Source organism: Pan paniscus, chromosome 19 (genome assembly GCF_029289425.2).
Source record: "Pan paniscus chromosome 19, NHGRI_mPanPan1-v2.0_pri, whole genome shotgun sequence".
Taxonomy (NCBI): Eukaryota; Metazoa; Chordata; class Mammalia; order Primates; family Hominidae; genus Pan; species Pan paniscus.
Window position 1 is genome coordinate 35,397,218 of NC_073268.2, and position 13,668 is coordinate 35,410,885.

The window sequence follows — 13,668 nt, forward strand, 5'->3', positions numbered from 1 at the left end:
TAACACAATACCTTGCTTTACAACTCATCACATTCTTTCACCTGCATCCGAAGGCCTGCATGGCGCACTCCTTCTCCTTCAAGTCTGCTCAAAGGCCCTCCTCTGTGAGTCCTCCTCTGACCACCCACCTGAAAGGTCAGACCCTCCCCCAGCACTCCTTGTCACCTCCTCATCACCTGCCTCTGTTTTGTCCCCAAAGCATTTATCACCTTCTAATTTATAATTACTTACGTGACTTGCCTATGTGTCTCCTTCTCACTGGACTGTAAGCTTCGTAAGAATGAGATTTTTTTTAGGCCAGGCACGGTGGCTCACGCCTATAATCCCAGCACTTTGGGAGGCCAAGGCAGGTGGATCACTTGAGGCCAGGAGTTCAAGACCAGCCTGGCCAACATAGGGAAACCCCGTCTCTACTAAAAAAAAAAAAAAAAAAAAAATTAGCCAGGCGTGGTGGCACATGCCTGTAATCCCAGCTACTCAGGAGGCTGAGACAGGAGAATCACTTGAATCCAGGAGGTGGAGGTTGCAGCGAGCTGAGATCGCACCACTGCACTCCAGCCTGGGCAACAGAGTGAGACTGTGTCTCAAAAAAAAAAACAATGAGATTTTTTAAAAAATTGTGGTCGAAAACACGTAACGAAATTGACTATCTTAACCACTTGTAAGTCTACAGCTAAGTGGCATTAAGTACATTCGCACTGTTGTGCAGCCAATCTACAGAACTCCTTTCATCCTGCAGAACTGAAAACCTGTACCCATTAAACAAATCCCCATTTCTTCCTCCTCCCAGATCCTGGCAACCGCTATTTACTTTCTGTCTCTATGACTCTGACTACCCTAGATACCTCATATGTATGAAGTGAAATAATACCACTTGTGTTTTTGTGACTGGCTTATTTCACTTAGCATAATGTCCTCAAGTTTCATCCATGTGGTGGCATGTATCAGAATTCCCTTTATTTATTTATTTATTTATTTATATTTATTTATTTTAGACAGGGTCTTGCTCTGCCGCTCAGCTCACTGCAACCTCCACCTCCCAGGTTCAATTGATTCTCATGCCTCAGCCTCCCGAGTAGCTGGAATTACAGGCTTGTGCCACCACACCTGGCTAATTTTTTTTTTTTTTTTTTTTTTTTTTTTTTTTTTTTGAGACAGGGTCTCGCTCTGTTGCCAGGCTGGAGTGCAGTGGCACGATCTTGGCTCACTGCAACCTCTGCCTCCTGGGTTCAAGAATTCTCCTGCCTCAGCCTCCCGAGTAGCTGGGACCACAGGCACACACCACCACACCTGGCTAATTTTTGTACTTTTAGTAGAGACAGGGTTTCACCATGTTGGCCAGGATGGTCTCGATCTCTTGACCTCCTGATCCACCTGCCTCAGTCTCCCAAAGTGCTGGGATTACAGGCGTGAGCCACTGCACCCTGCCTAATTTTTGTATTTTTAGTAGAGACAGGGTTTTGCCATGATGGCCAAGCTGGTCTCCAACTCCTGGACTCAAGTGACCCACCTGCCCTCGGCCTCCCAAAGTGCTGGGATTACAGGTGTGAGCCACCATGCCCAGCCAGAATTCCGTTTATTTCTAAGGCTGAATAACATTACATTGTATGTACATACCACATATTGCTTATCCATTCATCCATCCATGGATGCCTCGGTTGTTTCTACCTCTTGGCCATTGTGAATAATGCTGCTCTAAACAGGGGTGTATAAATAACTCTTTGAGATCCTGTTTTCAGTTCTTTTGGGCATATACCAGAAGTGTAATTGCTGGATCATATGGTAATTCTATTTTTAATTTTTTGAGGAACAACCATGCTGTTTTAGAACAGGGATTTTTATCTGTTTTGTTCACTGATGTATCTACGGTGCCTCACATAGTGCCTGACACATAATAGAGGCTCACTCAGTATTTGTGTTTTGAACAAATGCATGAATGAATGATCTTATTTGATCCTCAGACACCCCTGTGGAGCTGGTTGGCATTATTATTCCCATTTACAGATATAATACTCCCATTTTACAGAGGCTGAGGTTCAGGGAACCATCTGAGATCACACGAAAAGCAGACTTGGCATGGGGTTGACAGGCTTGGCTGGCTTTTTTTTTTTTTTTTTTTGAGACTGAATCTTGCTCTGTCACCTAGGCTGGAGTACAGTGGTGCAATCTCGGCTCACTGCAACCTCTGCCTCCCAGGTTCAAGTAATTCTCCTGCCTCAGCCTCCTGAGTAGCTGGGACTACAGGTTCCCGCCACCACGCCTGACTAATTTTTGTATTTTTAGTAGAGATGGGGTTTCGCCATATTGGCCAGGCTGGTCTCGACCTGCTGACCTCAGGTGATCTGCCCCCCTCAGCCTCCCAAAGTGTTGGGATGACAGGCATGAGCCACGGCGCCCGGCCTTGGCTGGCTTTTATAACTCACTGGAGAATCAGTGCTAATACATGTGCCTAGGACCTTAAGGACTCAGGCAGTTGAAGAGCCATTTCCTCTGTGTTGTATTTCCTTTGGGGATATTTGTACTGTCATTCTCACTGCCTGCTCCTCCCCACTCTGTGACTCCCCCTAACACATCTGCCCCGCCCAGTCCCAGTTTTTCTCTCTAGAGCATTTTAACTCCTGTTCTGGGATTGAACTGGCCCGATGTGGAGATCCTCCAGGTGGGTTTCATCTGAGTGCATCCAGACTTGCTCGAGTCCCTGTTACCACCCCTCACCCCTCCACCCACCCTGGGGTGGTTATAAGCCTGTTCCCTTCCAAAGCAATTAGTGCAAGGAGGCCAGCCGACTCGGTGCTAATGCTGTTTCATTAAGTGGGAGCAATCCTAATGATAATAAAATGGCACATTTAACATTCAAACATTGAACAGGGTTTCTAAGCGAGTGTGTCTCTCTCTTTCTTTCTGGTATAACAGCTCCATCTTCATAAGGACCTGACAATACACCTTAATGAGAGACTGGGGAGCTGAGCATCTTCACACAACCAGAGAGGGGGTGAGGAGGAGACAAAGAATCCAGAGAAAGGGGGTGCAGCGCATTGAGGGGATAAAGACTCCAAGGGTTCCTGGGTTAATGGATTCTGTGGTGCTAATTTAGACAATTAGAGCCTGGAAGAAATGAGGTCACACAGAAAAGAAAGCCCGCTACAGACTTAATGCAGGGCAGTTATTTATTTGTTCAACAAATATTTATTGTTCATCAAAGACGAGCCAGATTTTATGGGCATTTGTGATGGAGGCTGGCCTTAGCTTTAGGAGAAGGAACTCCAAGAGCAGTAGTGATCTCTGAGATCATCTTGTTCACCCTCCTCGGGGCAGATTTAGTCAAATCCATCCCAAGCTCTTCAAATATACCAGCAAAGAGGTTTTTTTTGTTTTTTTTTTGTTTGTTTGTTTGTTTTGAGACAGAGTCTCACTCTTGTTGCCCAGGCTGGAGTGCAATGGCGCAATCTCGGCTCACTGCCACCTCCACCTCCCGGGTTCAAGTGATTCTCTTGCCTCAGTCTCCCAAGTAGCTGGGATTACAGGCATGCGCCACCACACCCGGCTAATTTTGTATTTTTAGTGGAGATAGGGTTTCACCATGTTGGCCAGGCTGGTCTTGAATTCCTGGCCTCAGGTGATCCGCCTGTCTCGGCCCCCCAAAGTGCCGAGATTACAGGTGTGAGCCACCACACCCGGCCCCCAGCAAAGAGAATTTTTAACAACTGCTTTGGTCTCCAGAGCCATTTCTTGTGCCCTCTTCTTACTGATATACCCATCTCAAAGGTTCTTGCTACTCTGTGATTGTAGAATATCTGATCAACCTTCTGGGAGCGAGAAAGTAGTTGTGAATGGGGAGGTGGCCAAGAAAAGAAGGTAGACTCAATCGTCTGGTGTTTACGGGGGATTCAAGTGAGGCAGAAGAAAAAGGGAGCGGGCCAAGGAAAGAAGGTAGACTCAATCATCTGGTGTTTATGGGGGATTCAGGTGAGGCAGAAGAAAAGGATAATATCTCAGGGACACTCCCTTCATCTGAGACATCTTCTCCATCTGTGAAACTGGCTCCTGTGCACAGAAGGGAGGCTTCTGGCCAGAGGTCAAAGGTGGGCTTTGCCCAGGCTTGGGAAACGGCTGATTCGAAAAGGTGCCAAGTCATAAGATGGTGTTAATTTCATGCTTAATTCATACAGGATCTTCCCCACCACAGGGGCCAGCTTGAACCCGTGCCCTAGGAAGGGAAGAGCAGACTCTCAGGCAGCTTCACAGACAGAGAGGTTGAGCTCTCTGGACATCCCCTACTTACCCAGACAGGGCTGACTGTCCTCCTGGTCACATCCCAAAGCCAGAAGTGGCCTCCCACCATGAATACCCCTTTTCTGACTGCCCAGCCTCCTTATACCTACAATGTCCAGGTTTCAGCACCTATCTGGGCAGCTAAGAGTGTGGAAAATACCATTTCACCTGGCACTGAGGTAGGTCAGCTTTAAGGCACCCCATTCCCCCCAGCTCAGACTCACCGGAGAATCCAGCACCAATGATAATGTTGTCATACTTTGGGTGGCGATCGAGAATGAACTGCTCATCAGGGGTATTCTAGAAAGAAACAGTCACACCTTGTGTTCTTTGAGGCTCGAGGGAAGAGAAAGAACTGCAGGCTCTAACTGGAAGGGGATGGGCTGGATTTCTTTCCAGAAAGGATGGAATGAGGCACAAGGATGCTTTCCGCATGTCCGTGCCCCTCTGGGTGTGCCAGTCTTTTTCATTTGTCCGTCTGCCTTTCTTCTCTCACAGAGCTACGAACACAGTAGGTGTTCAGTTAATCTTTGTAAACTAACTTTAGCCAAGATGCCTTAGGCCGTGGTGACATCTGTCTCTTCTCTTTGTCCCTAAGGCCTGCTCAACTGGAGGAGCTTGCCAGAAAATCTTTTAGAGCTCTTCTGGGAATCAGAGTGAAGGACCGACTGCCAGGCATAGCCTAGTTTCCTAATGAAGAAGAATAGGAATAATTTCGAACAGGCCCCTCCCTGGTAGAGGTGAACCTACCCACAGAAATGAGCCCGTTTGTTTAAAGTCACACACTATGTCAGGGGTCAAACAATCGGGCCTGGCCAGTGCAAGGTCTGTCTCCTTCTTCCCTTCTGTAGAGTGGTGAGGGGGCCCAGCAAGGCTGCCCAGACCCCTTACCGTGTACATGCAGCTCTCAATGACAGCAGGCTCGGGCTTCAGATCAGGTAAGTGATCTCTGACAAAGCTGCTCAGGATCTGGACGTCTCCGATGTCTGTGCGTGCTGTGGGGCAGTCCCGCTCCTCAGGGTCTGCGTGGTTGCCGTGGTGATAGCTGACCTGGCTCCCAATCAGAGTGGCATGAGTGGTGCGGGCTGGCCTTCCACACACACCCACAGCCGAAGGGCAGGCGTGTACACAGGACAGCCCCATCCATCATTCCAGCCTTCCCCACTCCTGGCAGGTGCTGTGGGTTGTCACCTGAGGCTGCTTAGCTATTGGTCCCTGCAACCACCCTATGTTTGCAAAGGAAGGGCTCCTTTTGCTGGGCCTCAGGGCAGCTGAGGGTCTTTCCTTGCAAATCGCCATGAGTGAAGCAGGCTCCTGCTGCTGCCCCCGAGACCCAAGGGCATCTATGGAGGGGAAAGTTAGAGCAGCTTCCCCTAATCTGCACTGGCATCTACCTGCCTTATCTCGGTCTTTCCGCTCACCTTCATCAGCCCTGGGTACTCTCCTGTGGGCAGTCCGTAGATGTGGTGGGGACACAAGCCCAGCCACAGGAAGCACGGAAAGGCCTGGGACACACCATAGCTCCCAGGAACCATCTCTCGCCAGTAACACACGTTGATCCGCAGGGTCTTGAGGCAGGGAGAGGAAGTGGGAAATGAAGAAAAGCCATAGAACTCTACAGCAATGAAAGCAGTTTCTCTGGGCCCCTGCGGCCCTCTAACACAAGCCTGGACACCCGGTTGAACTCATCCATGTTTGTCTCTCCCACTTCTCATGTTGTTTACCTGTTACATGTGTTATGATGCACAAAGATCTCTGAGCCTCTGTCTCTTCTCCCATTCTTAGTTTTCTCCCATAACTACACCCAGCCCCCAGCCATATTTCTGTCTCTTTTCGGGAATTAATAAGACCTCAGGTTTATTGAGTGCTTACTATAAGCCAGGTTATGTCCTAAGGGCTTTATTTTTATTTTATTTTATTTTATTTTATTGAGACAGGGTCTTGCTCTGTCACCCAGACTGGAATGCAGTGGTAGAATCACGACTCACTGCAGCCTCAACCTCCTGGGCTCAGGCCATCCTCCTGCCTCAGCCTCCCAAGTAGCTGGGACTACAAGCACACGCCACTACACCTGGCTAATTTTTCTTAGTTTTTGTAGAAACAGGGTCTCGCCATATTGCCCAGGCTGGTCTTGAACTCCTGGGCTCAAGAAATTCTCCTGCTTTGGTCTTCCAGAGTGCTGGGATTACAGGTGTCAGCCACCACATTCGGCCTCTTAAAGGCTTTATATACAGCATATATTAGGTTAGTGCAAAAGTAATTGTGGTTTTTGCCATGACTTTGAACGGTAAAACTGCAATTACTTTTGCACCAGCCTAATAATTTAATTCTCCAACAGCCCTATGAGGTAGCTATCATCCCCCATATTACAGATGATAAAACTGAGGCTCGGTGAGGTGAATGAATGTGCCCAAGGTTGTCCACTAGCAAGAGGCAGATCCAGGACTCAAATTTGACTCCATCTGGTTCCAAGGCTTCTCTTGAGCACCAACTCTCGGGCTTCCAGCTCCTCTTACCTGGAGAGGCAGCTCAATGCCCAGGGGACGGAGGAGCTGGTTGGTCCAAGGACCTGCTGTGATGACCAAGCTCTTAGCTTGGTAGCTCCTGGAGGTGGTTTTCACCGTGACCAGTAGCCCTGGGTTTATCTCCACCACCTTCTCTCCGTCACGCACTATGCCTCCTAGCTGTCGAATTGCATCCTGAAAGGGCAGGAGCAGGGAAAGGTGAATTAGTTCTGTATGTGGTTCACCCTGGTGGACAGAAAGCCTTTCGCCTGGGGCAGAAAAGAGTGCAGAATCTAGACCTGTCTTGTATTGACAAGGCCAGCCGCATATATTTCACTGCCCTGCTGGAAAAGTCAAGACTAAAGCCTGCAGGGCAAAGGCCTCATCCAGAGAGGGGTCTTGGGCTGGCTGCTTGGGACCCAGGACACCCAGAGCAGGGAGCACCTGCATTGCCCCAGTGCTATACAACATTACCTGCAGGGCTCTGAGGGCCTTATATGCATAGATAACTCCTCCGGAATTGTCCAAGAGCCCCACTTCTCCCCTGGGCAACCGAATATTTGGGAAACGTTGCTTCAGTTCCTCAGATGAAAGACACTGGTGTTCTACCCTCTGCCTCGACAGATTGGCCTGGATTGTCTTTAATTCTTGGTTCTCTTTCATTCCCAGCAGCAGTAATCCAGTCTGCCTGTTAAAAAATAAGTCACCTAGGTGAAGGTGTGTTTCAAAATCCTGGGCCTGATGTGACGACTCACGCCTGTAATCCCAGCACTTCAGGAGGCTGAGGCAGGAGGATGACTTGAGGCCACTAATTTGTTCACTAGCAGCCTGGGCAACATCATGAGACCCTGTCTCTGCAAAAAGTAAAAAATTTTTAAAAAGTAGCCAAGCGTGGTGTCACATGCCTGTGATCCCAGCTATTTGGGAGGCTGAGGTGAGAGGATCACTTTAGCCAGGGAGGTCAGGGTTGCAGTGAGCCATGATTGCACCACTGCACTCCAGCCTGGATGAGAGAGCAAGCCCCTGTCTCAAAGCAAAACAAAGCAAAGCCCTGGGCCATTTGCTCTCCTTCAGGAGGGATCTCGGGTCCAGGTGTAGGCCCTGAGAGGAGTCATGGCCTCATGTTCAGAGAAGAGGTGAAGCCATCTAGATTCAGTCGGTAGAATCCCAGTATTCTCATGCTGATTTCCAGCCCATTCCCAAGTCTGCCCTTGGGCTCTCACTATTGGTTTTCTTGTCCTCTATGCCCCTTCTCAGGACTCATCCTGCCCTTGAGGGCAGAGATCCTAAGTCCTCTTTCATGTCCCATGGCTTGGAAGTGGTGGAAGTTCAGTCAGTTTGATGAAATTTCTTCCCTTCCTCCTGTCCCCTGATCCCATTCACTATTTTGATCTCTCTGTTCTGTATTCTCCCCTGCCCTCCCCGCTTCCCTCTTTTTCTTTCTTGTCATATATGTTTGTCCCTTCCTGTGTGTCTGTCTCTGTCTCTCATTCCTCAGAGGCTGCCTGTTTTGTGGAAAGGGTCCTAAACTGAGAGATCTGGCTCTGTCTCTAGTCCTGGCTTCACCTTGCCCATGACCTTGATTAGGTCACTCACCTCTCTGGGCCCAGATTCCTCCTCTGTAACGTGCCTGTTGAACAACTGATGGTTTCACACCAGGGTGGTACCGCCCACTCACCTGCCCACCCAGGGACAACTGAAAATGGCATGATCCATTTTTGTAGTTGGCACAATGCCTGGTGCTGCCTCTCACATTTAGTGGGCAGGGGCCCGGGATGCTACACCTGCAATGCTCGAGAAGATTCCACCCCAAATTCCAATGGTGTTCTCATGCAGAAACACCGGTAGATGGTCTCCTAGGGCTCCAGCAATACACTCAGTGACTGTGATTTTGTTTCTCCCTGTATTTCCCTCTATGCTTTTACTCCCTAAGGGAGTGAAAGCTGTTTCTCTTTCATGCTTCCTGCCTCTCTGTCACAAGAGACCAGAGCTCCCTTTTGGGGGGAAACGGATAGAAACAATGGAAAAGTCACTCTGGCCTTTGGGACCGTTCCCGTGGTCCTTCTCCATTGCAGCTGCTGCACTGCCCAGCAGCGGCCTGGTACATCCCCCAGGTAGTGGGTATAAAGCTCGTAATAGCCTATAATGGAGTCTCATGGATATTACATGCTTCCAAATCCCACATTATCTGGTTGGGGGGATTAAAGAGAAGATTGGGAGGGGGTAGGGACACCATGGGCCCCGGGGCGGGTGTCAGTACACAGAGCCGCGCAGCGTGCCCAATCCATTTGCCATGGCCCCCGCCTACCCAGCATTCACCACCAGCAAGATAGCAACGAGAGCTCTGCCTCTTCGAAGCTCAACAGAGGAAAGATGCAGTGGAAATCCCTGCTCTCAGCTGACTGTCTTTTTTCTGTGGCCCCCAAAAGGACTTCAGATTGGTTCAGAGGTAATGAAAACTTACCTAGTAAACTTTTTTTTTTTTTCCCAAGACAGAGTCTTGCTCTGTCATCCATGCTGGAGGGCAGTGGCGCCATCTCAGGTCACTGCAACCTCCGCCCCCAGGTGTAAGCAATTCTCCTGCCTCAGCCTCTGGAGTAGCTGAGATGACAGGCGCTCACCACCACACCCGGCTCATTTTTGTATTTTTTTTTTAGTAGAGACAGGGTTTCACCTTGTTGGCCAGGCTGGTTTCGAACTCCTGACCTCATGATCTGCCCACCTCAGCCTCACAAAGTGCTGAGATTACAGGCAGGGGCCACTGCACCTGGCCAAACTTTTTTTCTTTTTTTTTTTTTTTTTTAATGGAGATGGGGTCTCACTCTCAGCCAGGCTGGAGTGCAGTGGCACGTTCACAGCTCACTGCAGCCGCAAGTGAGCGCCTCCTGCCTCAGCCCTCCGAGTTTCTAGGGCTACAGGCACATGCCACCACACTTGGCTAATTTTTTGTGTGTATAGAAATAGGGGTCTCGCTGTGTTGCAGAGGCCTATCTCAAACTCCTGGCCTCAAGCAATCCTCCTGCCTTGGCCTCCCAAATATTTGGGACTACAGACTACAGGCGTGAGCCACCACACTTGGCGAATTTTTTGTGTTTTGTAGACACAAGAGTCACACAGTATGTTGCCCAGGCCTATCTCAAACTCCCGGCCTCAAGCGATCCTTCTGTCTTGATCTCCCAAAGTGCTAGGATTATAAGATGAGCCACTGTGCCCGGCCCTAGTAAACTTCTTACTCAACAAATAAGTATGAAGTCACTCAGGTGTATTTCCTTGAGTCCTTTTTACCCAATGGGGTCCCGGCTGGGAGGGATTCTGGGACGGACCTGGCTTAAACCACACCTAAGCAGATGTAATGTGAAATCCCTGACCTGGAAATTCCAGAGCAGCATATTCTAATCTCTGCCTGCAATATACCAGCTTTGGCCTCTCATATACTCTGAGATTTCCTTTCCCTTTTTCCATTGTTTGTTCCTCCTTTCTTTCCTCCTTCCTTCCTTCTTTCCTTGAAATGACTCCTCTTACAGGGATGTACTATGTGGGAAAAATGAACTCGTGCCAAGACAACGGGCATATCTGTCGAATTATGAAATGCTGAGTGATGTTCTAATTCCCAAGCCATCCTGTGGTGGATGAAGCGGGAGCTCCCCATCCCTGGGAGTAATCAGCGAGCTGATTCTGCCGGTGAATGTAATTGTGCCGATTGTAATCATTTTGCTCCAGCTCTCTGCCCCTGTGGCATTTCTTTCTTAGCCCAGATATTGATATAACAGTGGGAAATTTTCCATCTGAATGTGTGATGCCAGACCCTCCCCTAGTCCGAAGATGTGTTTGGGAAATTCTCATTTTCCGTGGATCACAGCTGAGCTATTTGGCCTGAGGGAAACCGTGCGCTGCTGGAGAAATGCCTTGGATTGGAGAGAGATTTTTGACCATTATGAGCAAATCGGAAATAAATGTAAAACACTGCCTGGAAATGCAAAGGCCTGTGATTATGGGAGATAGGTGAGAGGCTCCTATGGGAAATGCTTAGAGAATTGGAAACCAGTCAGTCAAAACCGGGATTGGAGAATGGGCCTTTTCCTCCCAGTATGAAGATAGATGGCTTCCATGGGCAGATTGAAAATCATTTAAGTGCTTATTTTCTTAATGGCTTTTTCTAGATACCAACAAATAGACTGCTCATTCTGCATCAATTTCTCACCCCTGTGTTCGTGGCCTCCCTGTCTTCTTTTTTCTGCTTAGACCTGGGCTGTAAGTTTGGGAAGGAGAAGGGTGAGAGGAGACAAGGGCATCAGCAGGATAAAAAATGACCGGGAAATGAATGGTCAGGACTAGCTACAAAGAAGGACTGAAAGCCAGCACATGGGTTGCCAGGGAACCCTAGAAAAGAGTGCAGCTCCCACCTCCCAGAATGCCCAACAGCTGAGTCAAGAGCATTTGGTATGAACTATTCCTTCCTCCTGACCCTAGCTTGATCCAGCACTAGGAAGAGGTAATTGAAGATTCCTCCCGAGGGCCTTGTTGACTCTGCTATGGCCCAACTAATGCCTCAGATATGATGTAGGGAGTTGGTGATCAAGGATTTCCACCAGTTACTGTAGCAGGACAGGGTGTAGGATGGAGTGGGGAGGAATTGGGAGAGGAGACGGCTCTCCCTGCACCTGCCATCTCCCATCCCAAGCTTCAGCTCTCCCCTCTGTGGGTTAAAAATGCCCAGCAAGCCAGCTCTGAGTCACCTTGGGGAAGGGATTCGAATGGGGACTTGGTAATGGCTGCTGCCTTTGTTGGTTTTGGAGGAGCTCTAGGCGTTTCATCTTCCGTTCAGTGGGCCGAGGTGGAATTGGTTAACAAAGACTGCTCCAGGGAGGGGATGTGGCTGACAAGCCAGACACTTCGCAGACACAAGAAACAGCAGCTGCAGAGGGGGCCACCAGGTTCTGCCAGCAGCTGTACTGCCTACGGCTGTGATCTTGTCTGATATTGTCAGCTAAGCAGGGGCAGCCCAGGTCAGGAGCTAGATAGTAGGACTCAAAGGGAGAAGGCGGGGCAGGAAAGAGATGGGCCAGGGAGCTGGGTTTTGCTGTTGGAATCAGCGTCCTGGCTGTACACATCACAAAAGATTCAGACCTTGTGATCTGACACATGTGTCATTGTCTGTTCCCAGAATATATGCAAATGTCCCAAACCCACCCATGTTTAGTATGCCGCTGTCACAGGAAGCAGCTGAACAGAATGAAAAGCACTGGACAACCACCTGAACTGCCAACTCCTAAAGGTTTTTTTTTAATCATCATCAAATAGCATTAAGTATGCTCATATCTATCAGTAGTATTATGGCATTGTGCTGGTTCTTCTAGAAAAACCTGGGGAAAAGTAAGAACCACACAGATGATGAATCATTTAGAAAATAAGAATCAGTAAAAGCTAAAGGAATTAGAATGGCTTTTAGCCCAAAGGTAGTAGAGCTGTATTCAGATACCATTCTGAGAATGGGAAGTATCTGCTCTGTGTCCCTGCTAAGTAAAAGAACCAAATAAATTGGTGTGCCTGAGTACATTAGGTTAGCCATAAGAAAGGACTTATAATAATAGAATAATAACAACAGTAGTAAGAATACTTAGCACTCTAGAGGTTTTTAAAGCATATTCACATTACTTTTCATTTTTCGTAACTGGGGCTATGAGACATCAGAATGGTCTTTTAAGAAGGGCTGTGATATTTCCCTGTCTTTAAATGCATAGTAGCAGTCTTTTGACCTGGGATGATTTAGGCATGAACTTATTTGGAGACAGAAATGGACAAGTTAACCAGTTTGAGGTATCTTCCACACCCAGGGCCAGCAAGCTACCACTCAGGGACCAAATCTGGCCTTCTGCTTGTTTTGGTCTGGTCCATGAGCCAAGATGGTTTTTAAATTTTTTAATTGTTGATTTTTTTTAATCCAAAGAAGAATAATGTTGAGTGACACATGAAAATTATATGAAGTTCAAATTTCAGTGTCTATAAATAAAGTTGTATTAGAATACATCCAGGCTCATTTATTTACATCTTGCTTTCACACTACAATGGCAGAGTTGAATAATTGTAACAGAGACCACGTTGCCTGCAAAGGCTAAGATACTTACTACGTGGCCATTTATAGATAAAGCTGGCCAACCTCTATTCTAGACTTAAGAGTATAGTAATTCTGTGATTTGCATTAATGGGATAAGACCCTGACTACCCGGCAGCAACCCTCTCATAAGATTGTGAGGAGAATGGAATGAGTTATAGGTGTCAGGTACTTAGGCAACTCTTAGTTTTTTCTTTTCTTTTCTTTTCTTTTTTTTTCTTTGAGACGGAGTCTCACTCTGTCACCCAGGCTGGAGTGCAGTGCAGTGGCGTGATCTCAGCTCACTGCAACCTCTGCCTCCCAGGTTCAAGCGATTCTTCTGCCTCATCAGCCTCCCTAATAGCTGTGATTACAGGTGTCCACCACCATGCCTGGCTACTTTTTGTATTTTTAGTAGAGGCGGGGTTTCACCATGTTGGCCAGGCTGGTTTTTAACTCCTGACTTCAGGTGATCCACCTGCCTCAGCCTCCCAAAGTGCTGGGATTACAGGCGTGAGCCACTGTGCCCAGCCTAGTTTCTTATTGTAAACACTACATATATGGTGAGGAGGAGGAGGAAGATGGTTTTCCAGGTGCTGTTCTAAGCCCATTACCTACTTATCCTCACCCCAGCACCATGACACAGGTATTAGTATCCCTACTTCACAGATGAAAAAAGCTGAGTCTCACCAGAGGTTCAACAGCTCGTTCCAAACCACACAGCTGAGCGTGTCAGAGCTGAGATTTAGAGCCAGGTCCAGTTCCAAAGCCCGTCCAAATTCCTGTCCTCCTGGCAAAGAG

At 48.2% G+C, this 13,668-nt stretch overlaps 1 protein-coding gene across 4 annotated transcripts in view; it reads right to left on the reverse strand.

Moving 5' to 3' along the window:
• Positions 1-3,153: 3,153 nt before the first annotated feature.
• PIPOX (pipecolic acid and sarcosine oxidase) overlaps positions 3,154-13,668 on the reverse strand; it is a 106,654-nt gene continuing 96,139 nt past the window's right edge. For all 4 annotated transcript variants that reach the window (XM_055102093.2, XM_034942179.3, XM_034942180.2 and 1 more), the window contains 6 exons: positions 7,251-7,464; positions 6,789-6,971; positions 5,694-5,840; positions 5,164-5,322; positions 4,497-4,572; positions 3,154-4,207 (listed from right to left, as the gene is read on the reverse strand). In XM_055102093.2, the coding sequence (XP_054958068.1) occupies positions 4,077-4,207; positions 4,497-4,572; positions 5,164-5,322; positions 5,694-5,840; positions 6,789-6,971; positions 7,251-7,464 (910 nt within the window). In that variant the 3' untranslated portion in view covers positions 3,154-4,076. The remainder of the gene's footprint in view (positions 4,208-4,496; positions 4,573-5,163; positions 5,323-5,693; positions 5,841-6,788; positions 6,972-7,250; positions 7,465-13,668) is intronic.